This window comes from Corythoichthys intestinalis, chromosome 3 (genome assembly GCF_030265065.1).
Source record: "Corythoichthys intestinalis isolate RoL2023-P3 chromosome 3, ASM3026506v1, whole genome shotgun sequence".
Classification (NCBI taxonomy): Eukaryota; Metazoa; Chordata; class Actinopteri; order Syngnathiformes; family Syngnathidae; genus Corythoichthys; species Corythoichthys intestinalis.
The window spans coordinates 8,737,504-8,762,160 of record NC_080397.1 but is presented as its reverse complement, the minus strand read 5'-3'; the positions used below and the strand labels follow the sequence as shown (position 1 = coordinate 8,762,160).

General features: G+C 37.2%; 1 protein-coding gene across 18 annotated transcripts in view; it reads right to left on the bottom strand.

Annotated features, from left to right (window-relative positions):
- LOC130912782 (potassium channel subfamily T member 1-like) overlaps positions 1-24,657 on the bottom strand; it is a 196,142-nt gene that overhangs the window by 67,982 nt on the left and 103,503 nt on the right. For all 18 annotated transcript variants that reach the window (XM_057830823.1, XM_057830805.1, XM_057830813.1 and 15 more), the window contains 14 exons: positions 21,478-21,557; positions 17,213-17,318; positions 16,941-17,000; positions 13,163-13,211; positions 12,848-12,907; positions 12,695-12,769; positions 12,438-12,521; positions 6,841-6,935; positions 4,679-4,859; positions 4,452-4,616; positions 4,223-4,359; positions 788-851; positions 514-622; positions 234-342 (listed from right to left, as the gene is read on the bottom strand). In XM_057830823.1, coding sequence (XP_057686806.1) covers positions 234-342; positions 514-622; positions 788-851; positions 4,223-4,359; positions 4,452-4,616; positions 4,679-4,859; positions 6,841-6,935; positions 12,438-12,521; positions 12,695-12,769; positions 12,848-12,907; positions 13,163-13,211; positions 16,941-17,000; positions 17,213-17,318; positions 21,478-21,557 — 1,374 coding nt within the window. The remainder of the gene's footprint in view (positions 1-233; positions 343-513; positions 623-787; positions 852-4,222; positions 4,360-4,451; positions 4,617-4,678; positions 4,860-6,840; positions 6,936-12,437; positions 12,522-12,694; positions 12,770-12,847; positions 12,908-13,162; positions 13,212-16,940; positions 17,001-17,212; positions 17,319-21,477; positions 21,558-24,657) is intronic.

Below are 24,657 nucleotides of genomic sequence, written 5' to 3'. Positions count from 1 at the left end.
ATAAAACATTTTAAGTCCAAAATTTCTAAACGATTCTTCAGTGAAATCATTTATCCTTTCATTTGCCAATGGATTATCTGTCTATTAGTCAATTATTAATGTCATAATGGTCCTCTGAAGGAAACCACAACTACTTCAATATGACCCACAGCAAAGATGAGTTAGTCACCCGCAGCCCAAATGAGGACAAGGACTACAAAACGGATGGATGCTGTTAGAGAATGCTCACTTACTGTCCTCTAGAAGTGTGAACAAGGAGAGTAACTAAGGTAGACATGGCTGGACACACACAGTTCAATGCGAGCATGGCGTACTTGAACTCCTCTTCACATACGACGTGATCTGAGAAAAAAAAGTATGAACTCATTCACTATCATTGACTGCGATAGACGTCCAATTTATTTGAATGGGAGGGCTAGCAGCGATTATTCGCTGCCAGCCTCTCCCATTTAACATGAATTGCTCAATGGCAGCCAATGAGTTAAAAAGTATAGTACTTCTGCAGATACTTACCAGCAAATTTAACATGAAATTTGTTCTCCGGTTTAAGAATCTGTACATAAAGTGGACAGTTAGGAGCAAAGTCCTTTGCGGCCCAAGCCCTCAAAATAGTCTGATGATCCTGTCAAAGGAGTATTTTAGACACATTAGAGATCTAAACTGCGATAAACAACGCTGTAACTGCACCCCGACAACTGCTTCCTTTTATACAGTCACAACATTGGATTAAATGTAGCGTGATGTAAAAAGCGCTCAGTTGAGTCTGACAAATGGCGGTGTGACTTACTGCAGCAGTTCTGTCGCCCTCATTCCTACTGCTGAGGATAAAACATGCCTCGGCATCGTCCATTCTGAAACAGATGAAGACAAGTCGGTAGTATGAAATGGTTGGTTGATTAAAATCACTCAAACCTCAGTATTATGAGACCTATTATGAATATAGATATAGATATTATAATATAAATGTTCTGCATTTTAGCATCTTTGAAACTACAGTTTAAACAATGATGATGCAGGTGGCAAATGCTGGGATAATTATTATTTTGAAAGCTGACTAATCACTGTTCCTTTTTTTGTTACAGTCATACACCGTAAGTTTCGGACAAACCCTAGCTAAAAGTATGGAATCACCAGTCTCGGACGAGCACTGACTCAGACATTTTATCATCTAGAACAAACTCGGATAAAAAGCTTGAAAAAATAATGAATTAGTTCAAAGGTGCAACTCTAGCATTCAGACACACTAAAAGAAATGAATAAAAAACATTGTAATGGTCAGTAAATGTTACTTTTTAATAGCGCAAGTGCAGGGAAATATAATATAACCAAGGTTCCAGCATCATCACCTTGTCAAGAGTCGCAATGGACAAGTTGGTGATGCTGGAACTTTTGTTTGGTGCTGTTCTAGTGAGATTTACAAAGATGACTGCCTGAAAAAAATAAAAATTCCCTCAATCCTTGATAATATGGGGCTGCATATCAGGCAAAGGCACTGGGGAGATGGCTGTGGTTAAATCTTCAATAAATGCAAAAGTTAACATTGAAATTTTAGACAGGTTTCTTATCCCTTCATTTGAAAATATATTTGTCATTTTCCAAGATGACAATGCATCATGCCACAGAGCTAAAACTGTTAAAGCATTCTTTAGAGAAAGACTCATCCAGTCAATGTCATGGCCTGCAAATAGCCCAGATCTCAACCCTATTAAAACCTGTGGTGAAAATTGAAAAAAATGGTCCACAGCAAAGCTCCGACCTGCAAGGATGATCTGGCAACTGCAATCAAAGAGAACTGGCAGCAAATTTATAAAGAATACTCATAAAGTCCATGCCTCAGAGACTGCAAGCTGTCATTAAAGCCAGAGGTGGTGCTACTAAATATTATAGAGGTGTTTTGATTGTCATTTCTTTGTTTGTTTCTCATGATTCCATATTTTTTTTCCTCAGAATGGCGTGATTTCATATATATTTCCCTGCACTTACTCTATAAAAGTAACATTTACTGACCACCACAATGTTTTGTATTCATTTCTTTTAGTGTGTCTGAATGCTAAGGAGTTGCACCTTTGAACTAATTCATTATTTTTTCCAGCTTTTTATCAGAGTTTGTTCTACATGATAAAATGTCTAAGTGGGTGCTCGTCCGAGACTGGCAATTCCATACTTTTTGCTAGGGGTTGTATAAGCCGCTATTTTTTCTTTATTTTAAATCCTGCCGCTTATTTGTTGATTTTTTTTTTTTTTTTTTTTTTGGCTTAATAGGTAACACTTTATTTTACAGCGGCGTCATAAGACTGTCAAAAGACCGTCATAATTATGACATGACACTATCATGGGCATTACTGAATGCTTATGTCAGATGTCATTAAGTGTCATCCGGCAAATTATTTCACTAACTCCATTTATGGCCAGCTCGGATTTTTAACATCCATTCAAAAGTGAGATAATTTGCCGGATAACACAAAATGACATCTGTTACAAGCATTCATTAATGCTCATGACAGCCTCATGTCATTATTATGATTGTCTAATGGCAGTCTTTTGACACCACTGTCAAATAAAGTGTTACCAAATACCATAACTAGCAATTAATGAAACAACTGCAATAGTAACTGAAGAAATAATTAGCACAAAACATGAATTTTGATTGTTTTTTACATCTGTAGTGCTGCAATGCATGCTAGGAGGCATGTTGGACAACAACATCATTGACAGCAGGTGGCAGCAGAGGTTGACTGTCTCCCCCAAGGGAGCCGTGATAGCCAAATGAAGCTTATTGAAGCTTTGCAGCCAATTGGTTCAAAGCTTCATGGTGGTTTATTTGGTCTTATGACAGTCGTATGATGCTGCTGTCAAATAAAGTGTTACCAATATATATTTTGGTGTAAATATCCCATACAGTGAGGACAGCTGCGGCTTATAGTCCAGTGCGGCTTATCTATGAACTAATGCTGTTTTCTTGTCAAATTTGGTGGGTGGCGGCTTATAGTCAGGCACGCCCTATAGTGCAAAAATGACTGTAATCAGGGGTTTAACATTTTAAGATGTAAAGGTTTTCATTCAAATGTCTGAAATGTATCAGCTATAAAAGTAAAAAAAATAAAAATTGTTTTTTTTTGTTTCAAGTAAAATTATTTGTGTTAACTGTGTATATAACATTGTATTAAATTGATCCCTTGCTACTTCGCGCTTCAAACTTCGCACCCTCACTCCATCGCGGATTTTTTTCCCAATTAAAAAAATAAATAAATAAATACAGATGAACTGTCCTGAGCCCATCGCTAAGTCTCACTCTCCCTCCCTCCCCCTGCTTTTTTGTCAGGGAATGAACGAGAGTTGCTTATTATAGTAAACGATGATTGACAGACGGTTAAGCTTTGATCTTGCCAGAAACTCGAACTTCAAAGCGCTGCATGCGTCAATCACCGTTTAACTTGTTAAACAGTTGCTGTGGCAACTCATTGTGTGTAAGTGACCTGGTGGAACAGATTTGAGTGGCTCACTCAATGAAGCATTTAATAAAGACAAGCCTTTTTTTGTTTCCTTTTATTTTTTTTTTAAATGGATTGCGGTCTACTTTTTTCCTTGTTTAAAAAGAATTCTGTGGGACAGTAACATGTTTAAAACATCATAATTATTACATTTAAAGTGTTTAAAAACCAAGTTGTTTTTAATTATACTTTGGGGAAAATTCATGACATATGTATTTCTTTCCAATAATAAATCTGAATAAATACATAAAAAAAAAAAAAAAAAAAAAACGTTGCGTTTTTTTACTTTTTGCGGCAGGTTCTGGTCCCCATTAACCGCGAAAAATGAGGGATCACTGTATACATGCTGTTTTATATCATATTTTTATTACAAAGATGATCAGTCTTTTAAGAGAATACTTACTATATATTTTTACTACATTTACGACCATGAAAATAGTCGTGAACACTTATCTAATTCGGATTAGTTGTCAATAAATTGATTCATTGTGGCAGGCTGAAAATGTAAACAAAAAAACAAAACAAAACAAAAAACAAAAATAAATCATTCAAAGAAAATCCAATTCATGTATTTGAAATGTAAAAATATTTTCAATTTTCTTCCGATGACAAAAATGCTTTACGATTACAGACTGTTACATTACAACAACATATGATGCATATGTGTGATTTCACCTAAAATGAACTAAAGTTGCAAAAAATGGCACCCTTGTAAGAAGGCTGTCACTCACTTGGCCCTCATCAGGTCCTGGTCTTTGAGTGCGGACCCCTGAAGGTAGATGACCCTCTGGGACCATAAGGGTATCTGGAGGATGCGGCGAACCTGAATATCTATATCCGTTGGGCACAGGATCACCACGTAATAATCCTTCAAGGGAGGAAAGTGACAATTCAACTGTTTGTTTTGCCTAACCATAATTGAGCATTTTGGACTTACTGTATCTCTCGACTATACCCTACCTGTAACCTGGGGTGCGCATAGAACTCATTCAGAAAATCCATCAGAAGATCTATCTTCAGTGAACTGACACACAACACTACATGCTTCTCAGTCTGTGCTCGGTGGCGACTGTAGTTTCCGCCGAGTTTCTGTCTCTCCATCCACAGATATGCAAGCTCTTCGAACTGCGATTGAAAAGCAATTGAAGCGCACAGAGAACAGAAACTGTCCATTCACTTTCAACTACCTGCAGCGGGAGCACCACCAGAGCGACACAGATGAGGATGACCACCAGTAGCTGTGAGGGCCAGATCTGGGGCGTCACGTCTCCGTAGCCCACGGTTGAGAAGGTCACAATGCAGAAGTAAAAAGAGTCAAAGAGGCTGAGGTTCTTTCCAGCTCTCTCTAGATGCTGGATGCCACAAGCTCTGCAGGAAAAAATGAACTGCTTCAGTCAATAAAAATGCACCAAAGACAGTAAAGGTAAAACCAGTGGTGTTTTCATGAACAATGACAAAAACGAAAACATTTCCTCGACGATCAATTTTTTCATGATGATGACGTGAGGATGATGAGCTAAAAACGTGGCTTGGGAGGCTACAATATAACGAGACGAATGCCAGTTTTTGTCTGATGAGACGAAAATGCAACATCATTTCTGTCATGTGTTCACAATGTGTGAGTCAGTGTGACATTTTCATAATTTACGTGGGGTGCATCAGCTTGCAAAGTAGCAGTGTTTGGGTCGTGTCACTCATGTAAGATGTGCTGCGCCGCTCCCTCACTCTGCTCACCAGAGTTTAGGATGTGTTTCAAGCTAGGCTGCACTCCATCTTGCTTGTTTGGAACACATGGTGAGATTTGTTTTCTTATCTTGGCAAGAGAGAATATGCAATATTGCCATAGCCTTTTAAGGTCTGTGCTGAGTGATCATCACATACTAAATCTAACTAGTTGCATTAGTATAGCATTCACATTAGCATCAACTTTAGCATGGTGCGCATCCTCTTAAACGCGAGGGTATTTTTACATACAGTTTGTGGCTTCTAGGTGGGTTTAATTGAAAATAATGAGTGTTTACTATTATCACAAAGCTGGCGATGTCCTTGTAAATGCTACAATATGTGCTCGTCCGTCTATGTTCATTTGAAATATTTGGAAACCTTCATTTATTTTTTAACTAAAACTTTTGAATTTTACAGACGAAAACATTTTGAGTAACTGTCGAGTAAAACTAGACAAAATTTGTATGAGATTTCGTCGACTAAAACTAGACGAAGACGAACACATTTTCAAATGGCTAAAATATGACTAAAACTAATAATTATTTTCGTCCAAAAGATTAAGACAAATTTTAAAAGGACTGCCAAAAATAACACTGGGTCATAGACTTCATAAATGATATTGACATCATATTGAGTCACATTCATCAGGCACTGCGCCACGCCTTCAAATAAAGGGCTGTCCTTCACTTCGCTACAGTCGGTCACAGTTATTCTCCAACACTGGATTTGGGTTGAAAAAGTACGAAAGCTGTACTGCATACAAACATTCGGAAGGATTGTATCAGGAGTGATTTGTTCGAGGCTTCAATGTAAATAATATATTTTTCGTACCATGCATGCATTTTGAAACGTTGTTAAAAAAAAAAAAAAACAACGGAAGACATTAACCGCTACGGTGTTGGCGTCATAATTTGCAATATTTACGTAAAATGAAAGCTCACTGCCCATTTTTTTTTTCATAAATTTTTTTTTGCTTTTAACCAAGAATCGAGACTGTTTTACATCAATATCTATAAAGAATTCAGGGATTTAAGCATTTATTCCCACAAATTTCAACGTAAAAAGCTCTTTGTGTGATAAGGCGGCGCCAAGTGGCTTGAACACTAGCAGCACATTCGACATATTTACGTAAAATAAATGCTAATTGCCCGTTTTTATTTTTGCTTTTACCAAGAATTGAGACTGTTTTACGTCCATATCTATAAAGAATTCAGGGATTTAAGCATTTATTCACAAAAATTTCAACGTAAAAAGCTCTTTGTTGTGATAAGGTGGCGCCACAGTGGCTTAAAGACTAGCAGCACATTCGACATATTTATGCAAATTAAATGCTAACTGCCCATTTTATTTGCTTTTAACCAAGAATCGAGACTGTTTTACGTCCATATATACAGTATAAAGAATTCAGTGATTTGAGCATTTTTTAACAAAAATTTTCAACGTAAAAAGCTCTTTGTCCGTTTCCACTCGGTCAGCTTTCACGGAGATAGGCCCCCTATTAATCGTCCCCGCACTCCGTGTCCAGTCAATACATTATAAAGTCTGTGACTGGGTAAAACTCAATGGCTGCTATTGACAGCGATAGATGACATGTGAATTAAAATTGCACACAATGTGCTCTTACCCAGTGAAAACCAGACACAGTAAAGTGCAGATGAGGATGACCACCTGGTTGAACATGGCCGAGTGCGTTCTCTGAATGGCACGGTGAAAGTCATTCTGAGAACATGACAGAAGTAGTTAGTGTACATGTGCTTTTTTATTCTCCCGTTACCATGAATGATTGTGAACAGTTGTTCCGTGTAAGCACGCTCCGCATGTTACCACCTGTCCTGGTCCGACTGCCGGTTTGCTTGGCAGCAGATGGCACCATCTGGCCGCCTATTTGAAGCACCACTTTCTAACTCTGCTAATATGCCCAAAAACACATTTTTTCAAGGTTGATGTTGCATTGTTAACAAATAAATATATTTGGTGAGGGCATGATAATCAATTAACTCAGTGTTAAAAATTCTATTGAAAGTGTTGAGTTTTATCAATCATGCCTTGAAGCAACTGAGGATAACTGAAGTGCAATACTTGGTTGCAGTTGATTCAGTGTCAACTGGTTTGCTGTCTAAAATTCAATTTTGATATATGCTACAAGAGCAGATGCGGATCTTGGGGGGGCGGGGGGTTTGACCGCACCCCGGACCCTGGGTGTAAAGTGGGTGTGATTGGGCGAGAAGCGGGTCTAACAGAAACGTCAGGCATGAAAATAGGTCAGGGGTAAAAAAAGGTGAGAAGGGTGTGGAGAAAATATGTGTGGGTACACTTTACAACTAGAGCTGTCCCAAACAACTAATTTTCTCCCGATTAGTCAGCCGACTATTTTTACGATTAGTTGACTAATCGAATAACCCCCCCCCCACTTTTTTTTTAAAAACTAATTTAGCAATTAAAATTTTGATGACACTTGTTAATTCACACAAACATTTTGGAACACTTAAATTCTTTATTAAAGTACCAATAAACACGTAAATAACAACAATAAATCACAAATAAACAACGAGGTCAAATGCTGATAGCATTAACTAGTGCAAAAAAATGGAATGCAAACAGATTCAGAACACTGACTTCGCCTTTCCAACATGATTCAAAACAATTCTTAACAAAAATATCTAGCATTAATATTATAAACTACTATACTGTATATAACAGTATTATAATGATTGCCAATCAAGATTTTTTATATAGGGTGTCATTTTGAAGCTATTAGTGTAAAATCTGAATTCTGAAGTATGTGGGATTAACTCCAGAAATAGTCATTTATATGACGAACATGACGTGCTTTTATTTTGAAATGTTTACCGGAAGTCTGTTCGCTAAACCACGAACAGTTAGCTTTACACTCCGCAAAAAAAAAAAAAAAACAACCTCTTTTCGTCATTGCATGTGGTGTCAGTAATCAATTTTTTTCGTTTGCAAATGCTGTTAACCAGCGATTTTTCATGGTTGAAGTGTCACCTTTTAAACGCAAGTTTCCGTTTTGGAGAAGACTGCCAATGTTTTATAGCAGGCTAAAGTAGGCTGTCTTTTTTCCCCATTAGCCTCAATGCAGCAATGCTAACGTTCTCAGTGTTTAATATACATGTGTTTCCTATTTTTTATGTTTGAACTTTAATTCTGCGGCGTTTTGATGACCAATAAACTTCTATGAAAGGAACTTGAGTCTCATATCCCATCAAAACACACACATCCACAAATGTATGCACACACGCGACGATGAAACGCAGCCGTCCGACAAAAAAAAAAAAAAAAAAAAAAAAATCCCCCCATGCCCTAAAAAAAATTTCTCCTCGGATCTACACAACTCACGACGGTCACCCTTTTTGACTTCAAAACGGCGAATTTCGCCGAAAGGTGAAATTTTCATGCCTGAAGATAAAATGATGAGCAGAGCTGTAATCTAGTGTTTTAAGTGTTAAAATATCTCTGGCACCTTAAATGAATTATTATAGACAACATATTAAATACCTGTTCATGAAAACAGAAGTAGGTAAAAAATGTTTAAAAAAAAAAAAAAAGCAAAAAAAAAAAAAAAAAAAAGCATAGAATTCATTTGAAATTGAGGATCAATAACAAATGTTTGCGATACTTCAGTTCTTAAAAGTGACGACAATTTTGGTATTTTTGCAAGAAACATGAGTTTGATGCAAAATATTTGGTTTTGCGGGCAACACAAAATGATGTGGTGGGCCGCGTATGGGGCCTTTAGTTTGACACCAGCAGTGGTGGAATGTAAGTAAAAGTACTTTGTTATGGTACTTAAGTACATATTGTGTATCTGTACTTTGAGTACAAATATGAAGTGGTACTATTTACTTAACTATATTTTACACCAGGTACAGTATCTGTACTTTTTACTCCACTACTTTTCAAATTCTCGCCTGCGTTTGTTTTCTTTTTCTCTCATTGTGAATCGATAGTTTTGTTTTCATAGCTCCGGCGCAATCGATAAACCCGTGCAACTACTCCGTAACTGAGCACTAGAGGCAGCATCACGAGTACAAGCAAGATTAGGCAGGTACGTCTATTATATATTATATACTTCTAATACATTATTGCATATACATATATATGTATCCATCCATCCATCCATCATGGCAGAACACTCAGAATAGGCTGAAAAAGCAGTTACTGCTCTTGCACCCCTCTTTAAAATAAACTGTATTTTAAGCCTAAAGAACAGTTGTGTTTGATAGAACAATATGTCTATATGCTGCCATAGCAGATTCATGGCACATTAAGCCCCCAAACTATTTTTAATTTGTCCCTTTTACCCTGGAAACCCCCGTTTACAGACCTCACGCAACCGCTTTTGTTTAAACCTAGCCATAAAAAGAAGGTAAATAATCGTATTTATTATTCGCCATATATATATATATATATATATATATATATATATATATATATATATATATATATATATATATATATATTATATATATATATATTATATATATATATGTATATGGCGGAAAACACTCAGGTGACTTGAAGTTCCGCTGTGAGACCCCCAATTTAGCCAACTTTCAAAATTGTCCAATATGCATGTGTGATACATTATTGGAAAGTTTAAAATCTCAATTTTCTGGGGGAAGAAAACATTTGAACAGGAGGGCATTTAAAAAAGAAATGTATTTTAAACAGCAAAACCCTATCTGGAGGTGAGAGCAAGCAAGAACAGAATTAAAGACGCCATGATTTTAACGAGATATTATCGCGTACTTACTTTGTTTCGATCCAAAAACTCCATGTAGCATGTATCACTGAGTGTCAAGACACAGCTGTGAATGGTCACAGCTGGATTATTTGGGGATTTTATGGGTGAAACATGGTAATATAATAAGGGTTGCGATGCAGAAATCGCAGACATCAAGGAGTGGTCGAGATGTTCTTTTTCATATATTTACCCTTTTAAACGTTTTTTTCAACTTTTTTTGTTTGGATCGATTATTTATCATCTAACATATCGGAGAAAATGCGACGGTAACAAAAAAAAAAACAAAAAAAAATACAATTAAGCGATAGTTATGAGGTAGATATCCGCGACTTTTTTACAGATGCCATTTTTTTTCATTGTGACGTAATTTGTTTAAAAGTTTAAAATCGGCGAGTGAATAATTTTTTATAGTCTTTTTTTTTTTTATAACGAAATAGAAGACATCAATTAATGATCTTAAGCTAAAAACGATAGACATTTGGAATAATAAATATAATTAATTACCTTCGTTTTTATGGCTGGGTTGAAACAAAAGCCGTTGCGCGACGTCTGTAAACGGGTGTTTTCAGGGTAAAACAGACAAATTAAAAATAGTTTGGGGGCTTCATGCACCATGAAACAGTTGTTTTAGCTTAAAATACAGCCGTTTCTTTTAAAGAGGAGGGCAAGAGCAGAAACTGCTTTTTCAGTTTTGTCTGTGTTTTGTCCTATATGCATGTGTGATACATCATTGGAAAGCTTAAAATCTCAATTTTCTGGGGGAAGAAAAATTTTTTTTTGGGGGGGGGGGGAGTTTTTTAAACAGCAAAACCAGGTGAGAGCACACGAGAGCACAATTACAGACGCCATGACTTTAACGAATTATTATCGCGTATCCAAAAACTCCATTTAGCATGTATCACTGAGTGTCAAGACACAGCTGTGAATGGCCACAGCTGGATTGTTTGGGAATTTTATGGGTGAAACATGGTAATATAACATGGGTTGCGACGCAGAAATCGCAGACATCAAGGAGTGGTTGAGATGTTCTTTTTCATATATTTACCCTTTTAAACGTTTTTTTTTCCTCCATTTTTTCTTTGTTTGGATCCATTATTTATCATCTAACATATCGGGGAAAATGTGAAAGTAACTAAAACAATACAACTGAGCGATAGTTATGAGGCAGATATCTGAGACTTTTTTACAGACACCAATTTTTTCATTCTGACGTAATTTGTTTAAAAGTTTAAAATATGCGAGTGAATAGTTTTTTAAAGTGTTTTTTTTTTTTAAACGAAATATTGGACATTGAATAATGATTCTAGGCTAAAAATGACGGATATTTTGAATAATAAATATAATTGCCTTCTTTTTATGGCTGGGTTAAAACAAAAGCGGTTGCGCGACGTCTGCAAAAGGGGGTTTCCAGGGTAAAAGGAACAAATTAAAAATAGTTCGGGGGCTTAATGGGCCATGAATCTGCTATGGCAGCATATAGACATATTGTTCTATCGAACACAACAGTTATTGTGGCTTAAGATACAGCAGTTTATTTTATAGAGGGGTTGCAAGAGCAGAAACTGCTTTTTCAGTCTTGTCTGTGTTTTCCGCCATATACATATATTATATACGTCTATTACATTATTGCATCAGGAGAAAATACTTTTACCTGTTAAGTACATTTTAAAGCAAGCACTTTTGGATTTTTACTTGAGTAAATGTTTTCTTAGATAATTGCAGTTTTACTTAATTTTTTTGCACCTCACCTTTTTTACTTAGGTAAAAAAAGTGAATACTTCATCCACCACTGTCCACCAGTGACCTTGATGAAGTCACTGGGTTATGAGCATATTTTGAATTTGTTACCATGGCCTTGCATAAGTGGTAACTGGTGGTAACACTGCTATAAAAGGGTTATTGAATGCATTTAAACATGGCCAACGCTTCAGAGAAAGGTAAAGCGTGTTATTTGTTACATTGCATGACAGTGTATTTGTAGGTGTAGCTTTTGCCAGCGTCAAGGCAATCACCATCCGCTGACTTCAGTTCTTTATTGTTTGGAATCATTCTCATGCTGTTTTTTTGTTTCACAGTTTTACGATTTTTCTTTTGACCTTTCAAAGACCAGTACAATATCTCGGTTTTTGTGAGAATTTTACGACAATGTAAAAACAGGCCAAATATGACTCAAACAATATGAAACGGGATGAGCGACTAAACCTCGGTTAAAGACAACGAAAAAACCTGCACCAGTACGAACACAAAGTTTTTTTGTAAATGTCAGAGACAGTCTTTTAACGTGCAAGACGGACGTAAACACACATCCTGTCTCTGTCGCCGGGCCTTCAAATCCCGATTCCAAATGAGGCTTAACATGGCTAACCCAAACAAATGGAAATGGCTGCAAGAAACAGACTCATTTACTGGCAGCATCAGATAACAGATGTGTCTTAATGTCTCAAACTGATACTTACAATCATGTTTTCCAGGGCTCCTTTGGCTAGCCAGCAATTAAGAAAAACGGGAACAAATATGTTTCGTAAAGGAGCCCAGAAAATCTACAGGAAGAGCAGAAAGGTCGTAATGGTCACAAGCATTGATCGGAATCAACAGGAATATGTATGAGGTAAATCAGTAAATCATGGGGGGTATTCATCTGCTGATTGCACAGAAAAATTAGATACTAAATTGTTTTAGAGGAGAAAGGAAGCGGCCCATGCTAATTACTTACTGTGATAATAAATGGCACCGTATTTATCATCTCCAATATGAAGGATATCTGGAATATCTGCTCCCATATGTTCCCCTGCAGAGCAAATTGATGAAATTTGAACATACAAATGCTGGCGGTCACTAAACAACTGAAATTCAAAAGAGTTTTCACCTTGTAGCTGAGATATGTGATTAACATGGTTTCCCAAAAACTGATTAAAGCCACAGTAACCTAAAGTAGAAAAATAAGAGTTTAATGAAAAAAGCTTGTCTCGTTCATCCTTGACTGAGCAGCAATGTTCGTTTGCCCGAGGTTATGCAACACAACTTGCTTTATTGTTTATTTGCCGAAGGTGAGATTGGTGTGGAATCCACTTGTGGATTAAGATATGACTTTGTGTGTAGGCCATGCAACACAATAAAACAGAATTTAAACATTCAATGTGATTTAAAATTCGTATTTGCCAAATTCTATCAAAACACTCACCTGTATACCCCATAAAGGATCTGGTCTGGTAACCCAGAAAATTAACTTCCTTTAAAAAAAACAACAAAAACAAGATGATTAGAATCAGTACAAGTAGGGTGACCACCTGTCTGCTTTTAGGACGGACACTCAGTCTTATCAGTGATGTGTCCGGCGTCAGGCACAACCCATTCGGCGGACGCAATTTATCCAGCCTTTGAAGAAAATGGGCTCAGTTTATTTGACGGAACTCAACCCCACGGTTGTCACAAATCGTCTGTGATTGGCCAAGAGTGGCTTCAGTTAAAAACGTCCTATGCATCAGTTCAATAAAATGTAAACAAAGCTTAACGTTTGGCTATCTGACGACATCATTTCCTCGCCGTGATTTTACAAAAGTGCTAGCAAACGTGCCAAAACGCTTTTAGCGATGAATGTACGAATGAGCACTATTTCCTCCCCTAAAGCAGTTGAGACACGTTCCACGGTCTCTGAAAACATTTTTTCGAGAACCATCATTCCCTCTGGATAACAAAATAACTGCAGCTGAACTTTGTAAAGTTGTTCCTCTTATCAAGAGTTCATTTCTTTTGAGCAGTTCAATGCTCACATTGTTTTTACACAAAAAAGTCGTTTTCTTAAGAATTTTGTTCGTTACAAATGTTCCTTGTTAATACTATTGTTCAGCCAAAATATCCTACACCGGCGAAACGTCTACCAATGGTGAATATGACACCCTAAGTACTACCGTGCGCTTTCAGCTTGTTTTGTTTAGATGCAGATGGGAAGAACGTACTAAAAAATGCCTTAAGAAAATACTTAAATGTTATGATATCAAAAAGGGTGGTTTAAATACACTATATGGCTTAGGTGGTCAACAGATAAACAATAAGCTAACACAATGTTTAAAAGCTATCAGAGGAAAACACACGCCAAAAGAATTTGAGGCAATGGAAAGGTAAAAAATTACTCGTTGCTTTCAACTGATGTGCGCACGCATACGCAAGCACAATGGGCAGTGGTAGGGACATTTCGCAATGTAGGATATTTTGGCAGAACACCATTTAAAATTAAGATTTGTTCTTAGGGCCCTAAATGAATTGTCAAAAAAAGTTTGAAGTTTAATTGATATTTTTTACTATTTAGTCAAACAAATATGACTTATAAACAGGGGTGAAAGTGGCTAGAATTTTTTGCCGGAACTCCCCGACGTGAAGGTCGCCACGGAGCCAGAAATTTTGTTTATTTATTTATTTTCATTTTGTGGGTCAGACCTCCTAAAACAACTGAAATGCAAAGAAAACTGTTTTGGCACAGTTATTTCTATAACACATACAAAAACTGATTTTCATTCAAAATGGTATTTTTTCAATGTTTTGCAAAATAAAAGTTAACAAAAACAGCAATAACCCCAACCTCCATCTCCTAATATTTATTTTCCCTCATTTCCTCACATACTAAATGCCAAATCTTAATTTTAACTTAAGAACATAGGATGTATATTAAAATTGAAGTTAATGTAAACATTTACTTTTGCTTTCTTTTGTTTAAATAATAAACAAATTTGTACCATACATTCAGAAAAATAAGTCCAAATGACTTATATTATGCAGAGTGAAATGGAATATATTTTGAAGATCGTGTAAACGTTTACTTTTTTAAATCATAAGGAAATGTATAAGTAGCCTAACATAAATGAACAAATATAAGTCCAAAGTGCACATTGACAGCTAAGATGTCCTGAACCTCCCCATCAGAGCAAATAAAACTAAATATGAAAAGTAAGCGTCCTCAACTCTTTCCTTGCTCTTAAAGATTTGATCCATTTTATGTTGCATTGCCCTTTTTTGTCGCATCAATTCAACAACCTTTTTTTTTTTTTTTTTTTGCTGTTCCAGAGAACATGCACATTTGAACCAATCAGCGCTAACCATCTCTGCTGATCACATGTCAGTATGCCAGCCAGTTAAACGGATAAATAAGTCCAGGCGTTTTGTTTTGCTGCGTGCATTCGCACATTGACGTGACTCATCATCGTCAGACTCAGATAATTGCTGCAGCTGGGGAAACGTCCATGCCGTCCGTGGAATAAAGTAAATAATAAATATTGGTGGAAACAGATTACATGACACAAGCACTTCATTATGCTTGTTGTTAACACTTGTATATGTAAATCTGATGTTGGTAGATTGTTTTCTTCTTGGAAATAAAATGCATGTGTCGCAGCTTATCTTTTTTTTTTTTTTTTTTTTTTTTTTACATTGCATTTTGACAGTTGCCGTCGTATTTTTGGAATCAAAGCACCGTGTACAAGAACAGCATTCTGGCCCTGAATCTTATACCGTAACTGCGTTCCGGCCCTGAATCTTATACCGGAACTGTGTTCCTGACCGTTGTGGCCCACTTTCACCCCTGCCTATAAAACGTGCAAAACTTTACTGTTGATTAAAATACACCGCAGGTCTGATATAATTTTTTTTTTTTATATATAAATATGTCCTTCATTTTGACCTTAAGGAAGTGGTCATCCTAAGTCCAAAGCATATTAAAATAGGTTATGCTCATGAAATAAATGATATTGTGTCATGCAGTACAGGATGAAACTATGCAGTAAACTTAAAATCCTTCATTTTTTTTCTTCCCCCCAAATTGACAGAACGCCTTATAATCCAGTGTGCCTCATTAATGAATTCTGATTGTGCTTAATGACCTCGAAACTATTTTGTCAGAGCATAACTGCTAAATATTATCGAGCTCCAGTAAAGTACTCAAGATACACATTCATCATACCCATAAATAAAACAAATAATCATTGTTGCCACAGTTACTTTTAATTGGTAATCTGAACATTGGTCACAGATTAAAAGTAACTAAATAAGATTACAAATTACTTTGTAAATTACATACACATCAGTAGGATCAACATATAAATGAGAACCATTTTCCAACGCCCATTTAATTACACTTAACAATACATCGTTGGACTTATTTTGTTAGCTTTTTAGCTGTTAGCATGCTCGGATTCTAAATGTTTCTTTCTTTTTGTGTGCAGTGAAGCCTTACACTGCAACTAATCTGGTTGCATGCATTTTACGGTTTCCTGGGCGCATTTGTTGAACGCTGAATTTTCTGCGTTGCCCCTAAACACGTGGCGCAGCACATGACATAGTGTGTTAACTCATTTGTTTTTTTGTGTTCTGGAGTGTGTTACTACTATCGCTCAATAAAACCACCACGGAAGTATGGCATTGTTCTTTCAGACGCTATAGTATTGTTATCTTTGAATGACTCAGAGTGAAAATAGTGGCTTTATTTCTATGTTGAAATTACGGATATCAACTCCTCCATTCATTGTTGTCGTTGCTCTATGTCTATGTTTTTGTCAAAGCTGCTTCAGGTCTGTTTAGGTAAGTTCTTTTTTATAGTCTATGGTTTACATGTATTACTTGTTAGTGGTCCTCGGGCTGAATGAGAAATAAAGCAATGCACTTGGTGGGTTATACATAATTGAATCTAACTACTGGTTTGAAAATATAGCAACATGTTACATAGAAAAATGAACTAAGTATTATTACCATCGCTGCACATAATAAATTAATAAATTAAAAAAATACAATATCAAAAGATAAAGAACAAATGACAAATGCAATACATTGATGCAATTATCCACCTTCTGTATGAAGAGAACTTGTTCATCGGTGGTGTGCCTGATAATCCAGTGCACTTTATAGTCCGAAAAACCAAGCAAAAGTCAAGCAAGTACTGTATTGGTTGTTGGAGATATGACTTCTCAACATACCAGTTGATTTCTGGTGATTCTGCTGCTGAATTTGGCCAGCTGGAATTCCGGATGATTGCACTGTAATAATAATAAAAGAGAAAATACATTGTGTGGCATTTACAGCTATAGATATGCAATACATTTTGACTGGCAGGATCTGGCAGTGATCATTGGTTGCCAGATTCAGTCAGTCAAAATTATCACTCTCAAAGGCACTGTAGGAGTTAAGATGCTTTTTAATGTAAATATCCCTTTTTGATTAATGGAAAGTTTGATTAAGTGACTCTCACCATGGGTTAACATTGGTCTGCATGGGGTCATGAAGGCTGACTCTTACTATGTAAAGGACGCAGGTGAGGATCTTCAAGGAGAAGTTGAACAGGCGAATCCTTAAGCCTGTAAAACAACAAAAACGCTTGACTGTGCTCAATGTTTGTCGCAATGTGTCAGATGGATTTCCGGGCTTTCAGGCTCAGAGCGCACTTTGTTATTTTATCACGATGCATGAATAATGGAGCTCCGTGCTGCTTTCGCTGTCACTACTAATTTCCCCCAGAAGAGTAGTTCTCAAAATCCCGAAAAGAAAACACAAAATAACTCCCGAGTTGCCACGGTTAGGCACTTCCAGTGATTGATGATGCAGTGGCTGTGGCTGACCAGATGGAGGTGCTAACTGTGCCTCTTCAATGTTAAAATGATTTGGTTCCAGCTGTGCATCGATCTGTTGCTATGTGTCCCTGCAGCCAATGCTGAACTTTTCATTAAATTCGACTGCCTTTTGTAGATCGGCTGTATTGATGGTGCAATGCTGATGGGTTTAAGGACAGTAGATTCCAAGCGTTCACCTCCTAACACTTGTGGGTTTAAAAATGAGAGTAAATGAAAATTAAGATGTTAAGAAGTAGTGAACGAACAGTGTCACTGCTACTAAATTGGGAAAGAATTAACCACCCCAAAAAATAAAAATTTGCACCATACTTTCTGGATTTGGCTGGGCCTGTGACTTAAATGTAAATATTACCCATGACTTTGACACATGTCTTGACTTTTGATTATGAAGCACCAAGAAAGAGTGAGCTTGGAACATATTATATATATCATATATTTAAGATATTGATCAAACTAGTGTAATAACGATAAGAAAGGATAATCTATTTGGAGATTTTTTTTCATTCTATTTATTAAGTTCTGAGTGCATTTTCATTTCCATTCATCATGTCTGAAAGCCTTGGCTCCCCCCCCCCAACCCATCAGAGTATTTGTCATTATTTGTTTTTAAAGATACACATGTACAGTGGGGCAAATAAATATTTAGTCAACCACTAATTGTGCAAGTTCTCCCACTTGAAAATATTAGAGAGGCCTGTAATTGTCAACATGGGTAAACCTCAATCATGAGAGACAGAATGTGGAGACCCCCCCCCAGAAAATCATATTGTTTGATTTTCAAAGAATTTATTTGCAAATCATGGTGGAAAATAAGTATTTGGTCAATACCAAAAGTTTGTCTCAATACTTTGTTATGTACCCTTTGTTGGCAATAACAGAGGCCAAATGTTTTCTGTAACTCTTCACAAGCTTTTCACACACTGTAGCTGGTATTTTGGCCCATTCTTCCATGCAGAGCTCCTCTAGAGCAGTGATATTTTGGGGCTGCCGTTGGGCAACACGGACTTTCAACTCCCTCCACAGATTTTCTATGGGGTTGAGATCTGGAGACTGGCTGGGCCACTCCGGGACCTTGAAATGCTTCTTACAATTCCACTCTTTTGTTGCCCTGGCAATGTGTTTGGGATCACTGTCATGCTGAAAGACCCAGCCACGTCTCATCTTCAATGCCCTTGCTGATGGAAGGAGATTTTCACTCAAAATCTCTCGATACATGGCCCCATTCATTCTTTCCTTTACACAGATCAGTCGTCCTGGTCCCTTCACAGAAAAACAGCCCCAAAGCATGATGTTTCCACACCCATGCTTCACAGTGGGTATGGTGTTCTTCGGATGCAATTCAGTATTCTTTCTCCTTCAAACACGAGAACCTGTGTTTCTACCAAAAAGTTCTATTTTGGTTTCATCTGACCATAACACATTCTCCTCTTAGTCCTCATAGTCCTCTTCTGGATCATCCAAATGCTCTCTAGCGGACTGCAGACGGGCCTCGACGTGTACTGGCTACAGCAGAGGGACACGTCTGGCAGTGAAGGATTTGAGTCCCTGGCGGCGCATTGTGTTACTGATAGTAGGATGTGAACTGCAGCTTAAGTTTGTAAAGTTATTCCTCTTATAAAGGGTTCACCTTTTTTGAGCAGTTCAATGGTCACATTGTTTTTACACAAAAAATTATTGTTCTTAAGAATTTTGTATGTTACAAAAGTTCCTTGTTAATATTTTTGTTCTGCAAAAATATCCTACACCAGCGAAATGTCTACCAATGGCGAATATGACACCCTAAGTACAGTGATATGAAAAAGTAACTGAACCTTTTGGAATTTCTCACATTTCTGCATAACATCCCCATCAAATGTTAGCTGATCTTTGTCAAAATCACACAGATGAAAATACTGAGTCTGCTTTAACTAAAACCACCCAAACATTTGTAGGTTTTCATATTTTAATGAGGATAGCATGCAAACAATGACAGATGGGGAAAAATAAGTGAACCCTCTGCCTAAGGAGACTTAAAATGTTTGGTATTAATTCGTTTCAATTGCTCTTTAAGTCAGATGTGTGCCCAATCACTGATGAGTTGTTAAAGCTGCCCTGCCCACTATAAAACACACACCTGGTAAGATATGTTTTGATGAGAAGCATTGTCTGATGTGCATCATGGCTCGTTCAAAAGAGCTCTCTGAAGACCTGCGATCAAGGATCTTTAATTTGTATAAAGCTGGGAAAGGATACAAAACCATCTATAAAAGTCTGGATGGTCATCAATCGACAGTAAGAGAAGTTGTCTACAAATAGAGTTTGGCACTGTTGCTTCTCTCCCAAGAAGTGGTCGTCGACCAAAGATGACGCCAAGAGTTCAGCGCAGAATACTCAGATAGGTAAAAAAGAACCCTGGAGTGTCTGCTATAGACTTACAGAAATCACTGGCACAGTCCAATATCATGCCAGACATCCCAGGAATCTGACTGAACTACAGCAGTTTTGTAGAGAGGAATGGGCCAAGATTAATCCTGATCGATGTGCTAGACTGATCTGCAGCTACAGGAAGTGTCTGGTTGAAGTTATTGCTGCCAAAGGGGTATGGGGGGCACAAAATATTAAATGTGATGCTTCACTTATTTTTCCCACTTTAGTCATTGCTTGCATACTATCCTCATTAAAATATGAAAAACTATAAATGTTTAGGTGGTTTTAGTTAAAGCAGACACTGTTTTTTTCCTCCGTGTGATTTTAACAAAGATCAGATCACATTTGATGGTGATTTTATGCAGAAATGTGAGAAATTCCAAAAGGTTCAGATATTTTTCATTGCACTATACTACTGTGCGCTTTCAGCTTGTTTTGTTTAGATGCATACAGGAAAAACGTACCAAAAAATGCTTTAGGAAAATAATTAAATGTAATAATATTGAATAAGGGTGGTTTAAATACCCTATGTGACTCATGTGGTCAACAGATAAACACTGCTTTAAAGATACTATAATAAAACAATGCTTAAAGGCTATTAGAGGAAAACAGACGCCAAAAGTATTTTGAGGCAATGGAAAGAAAAAAAGACTCAAAAACAAAAATAATGAGTACTCACTGCTTTTAACTGATGTGCGCATGCTTGCACAAGCGCAATAGGCATTGGTAGGACATTTCGCTGTGTCGGATATTTTGGCAGAATAGTTTCAAAATAAGATTTGTTCTTGGGAACGTTGCAATTTGAAAAATACGATCTATCAACCGTGCAAAACTTTATTGTTGATGAAAATACACCGCAAGTCTAATGTATTATTTATTACTATTATTTTAAATATGTTCCCCATTTTGACCTTATGGAAGCGGTCACCCTAGACACTTGGTGAGTGGACTATTACTCAAAACTGAGTAAACGGCTGTGTATATAATACAAAAGTTGAAAGACCGCTGACAAAGTGGCTGTTGTGGTTTACAACGCTGTAGCTTGCAAGTCTATATGACCTTATGTTAGCATTAGTGCGCTGCTCGACGTACAGAGGGTTTTGGAGTCAGGTAATGGAACTATTCAATTATTTCAAAGTACTACAAGTGACTGCGTATAATTACTTGTGGAACAAATATATTTCCCCTCCAAAAATGAGAGTTATAATCCGACGTACTTTTTATTTCTGTCATGACTTATAGCCTGAAAAAACAGACAGCAGTGTTTCTTTTGGTGATGTTTTCATTGTCCTTGTTTGTTTCCTCATTAGAACAATCAGCTGTCCATCCTCGCAATAAAAGAGTCACAGACTTCAATATGAGGCCTGATAAGTGGTCTGATGTAATTATCCAAACCCCAAGTGAGATTGAGATTGGATGCATCATCAGTGAGTCTGCTTTCATCCACAATACACAACATTATTAGTGGGATATTACTTACTTGACCTTTGGTTTTTGATGAAGAAAAGCTTCAGCCTCTCCTTGAAGGTGTTTTCATTGACGTAGAACTCAACCTGCACCCTGTGTGGGAGAACATTCACATCCTTTTTTACATGTTCACTTTAACAAGATTATTATCCAAGTGCAAAGTCAAATGCACAATTCTACAAAAAACAATGGGCTCTTTGCATGTCACATTTGCTAATGATTTAGCTGTGCACTAAGTTTGTAAAAATTGGGAATTACTATGATCATGTAAAAACGCCATGCATTTAATTCACGGTGATGTTTTGTCAAGCTTTTTTTCAATAAGACCTTATGATGATGATAACCTGGTCTCTTGTTCTTAGTAACAGTACAAAAAAAAAAAAAAAAAAACGTATGCATATTCGACCACTAAGCTGGATTGATGTATTGATGTTGAGCATATTTACAACCTACATCGAAACCAGCTACAATAGAATAGAAAGCCTCTATTTTGAGCGCCTTGAAAGGTGGAAAAGCGCTATATAAGTATAACGCCATTTACCATTTCATTGTACGGAGTAAAATGAGTTTTAAAGATTTGCAATAAAGTGCACCACATAGAACAAAAGTACAATTAGGATACTAATAATATTAAAAAAAAAAAAAAAAAAAGTTGCAGTGTAGACCAGGGGTTTCCAAACTAGAAATCGACTGATATGGGTTTTTCAGGACCGATACAGATAGCCAGTAGTAAGAAAGGCCGATACCTAATTTTTGGAGCCGATACTAATTTGCAGTAAAAGTGTAAAAAATGGTGTAAAATAATTGAATCATCAAAACACTGAAATTCACTGAAATCCCTGAAGCCTGTTTATTGAATAACACAAATAAAAATATAAAAGCTAATAATAGTGGGTGGTGTGGTTCTGTGGTAGAGTAGTCGTTCCCCAACCCAAAGGTTGTGGGTTTGATTCTCCGGCCTGCTGACCTCGTTTAAGTATTCTTGAGCAAGATACTAAATCCCACGTTGCTCCTGGTGCTGCATTACCAGTAAGTAGATGAGGATATAGAGTGAAGCGCTTTGAGGGCCTTAAAAAGGTGGAAAGGCGCATTATAACTCCATTTACCAGTGAACCAATTGGAGGACGAGGTAAATACTAGTGCAGGTGACAGCAGGCAGAAGAGAGCGGCGTGGCTGCATCTGAGCAGAAATAACCCAGTTTTAAATTGATTTTTACATATCGGCCTGGCGCATTTAAAAAAAAAAAAAAAAGTCCGATACCGATATGTGTCAAATTTCCAAATATCGGCGCCCAAAAACGGCTTGGCGGATAATCATGTTTGTAAAATATCTACAGAGACAACGCCTGTATGTATTATCTTTTGTGTTGTTGTTGTGTGTTTCCACTCGCGATTGGACACTTAAATCCAGTTGTGTAGTGGCTGACTATTTCTATTTTTAATCTCGTTCTTCAAGTGATGATGGTGCCATAACGTAGGCTGAATAAAATTAATTTGGGTATTAAGCTCGCTTTATAGCCAGGACTGAGCCTTTGCGTCTCGGTGAGGACAGTACAGTCGTATTCCCTCCTGATGCAGTTATCTCCACCTTGCAATGACTGCAAGTCGCTTTGTTGTAATTTTTCCTCGTGAAGACACACTTTCGAGCGTTTGAACCTACGTGCAGTCATTGTTATGTTTACTGCTACAATGCTCGTGCTGAACCATCGTAACCTTTCATTTTCACCCACTTTCCTGGTTGAGCGAGTGGTTCTTCATGCTAGCTTGATGCGTCTGGACAACAAGACACGTCACGTCACGAGACGACGCAATACGCATCTTTAGGAATCGTGAAAGGGATCGTTAAGGCTTTTTCATTGTGATGTGGAGGCCTCGAAACACTAGGAACCGGTTCAGAATTGGAATCGGATTTCGATTCCCATCCCCATATATGACATTTTACAGTACTCAGACTCGGAAGCAGATGGCTGACTGAATATTATAGTTATGGATATGACAATGACAGGTCGTGCATAGATATTGATGTAACAGTGCAAAAATGCTATAATGTAGCTCTGCAAATCTTGCATACGCAGTACCCATATTGAGACGGATGTCTAAGAACATATAACCTGGTAAGATGCATGTGACCATGTTATGGCATTAGCAGTGCAGTGACAGTTCAGCGCAAACTTCAGTTGAATAGTGACATCTCTTGCAAGAAACGATCCCTGAGCCAGTTTGTTTTGGCTGAGTACATGCCCATTGCATTAGAGTGATGAAGAGAGCACACAACATTAATGGGAAAAAAATGTGCATATATATTGATATAACAGTGCAAAAATGCTGTAACTGTGCAAATATTGCTTATGCACTATATTTTAATATTCAAGTATGTATGAGGACAATAAAGATCTTAAAAACCATCTCTAATTTGTTGTTAGCTGTACAAAGACCATTGCACGTCTTGGGTGCTTAGTATGGGCAAGTGCTGGAAACACGACGTGAGGAATAACGCCGTGTCCGTTTAGACCGGAGAAGACCGAATGACTTTTTGGAGGCACACTGGTTGTCATGCAAAGAGCCCATTATAGTTTGGTTTGCTTGGAACTCAACTTTGCTGTTTGAAAAGACACTACAAGCATGATTGCATCCTGCCCCCTTTAAAACAGCCCGACACTAAAACAGGTGGTTTCCTGTGAGACCACAAATGCCTCAGTTTGGCAGAGAAATGGGCCAGATTTGTGACAAATACATATCTTCTTTTTTAAATTGAAGCCCAGACAATTTCATTTCCCTGTGTCACATAGTTACTCATATTTGTTGGGTATACCTTGTCTGAATACATTTTTGGGCATTTGACATTTTGATCCACAACAAGCAAAATTAATGCAACAATTCTCATTTTCCAATGGGACAAAAATATTCTGAACTTTGCTTTTAATGCAAGTGTTGTATTGAGCACAATATAGCTTCTTGTAGGAGTTGCATCATTAAGTGCGAGCTCAAATTACCAAAGATGATGTCATATTCTCTTTTTAAATCCCAAACTTATAACTGGGAGTGAACCAACAACCACTTTACTGAATGCAGCCGGGAAGTGCACTCAAATGCTTCAAGACATGATTAATCAACACACAAAAATAAAAATTGACACCAATTTAACAATCAATACATGTATCATGATGTACAACCCTGGACAATTTTTCATCGT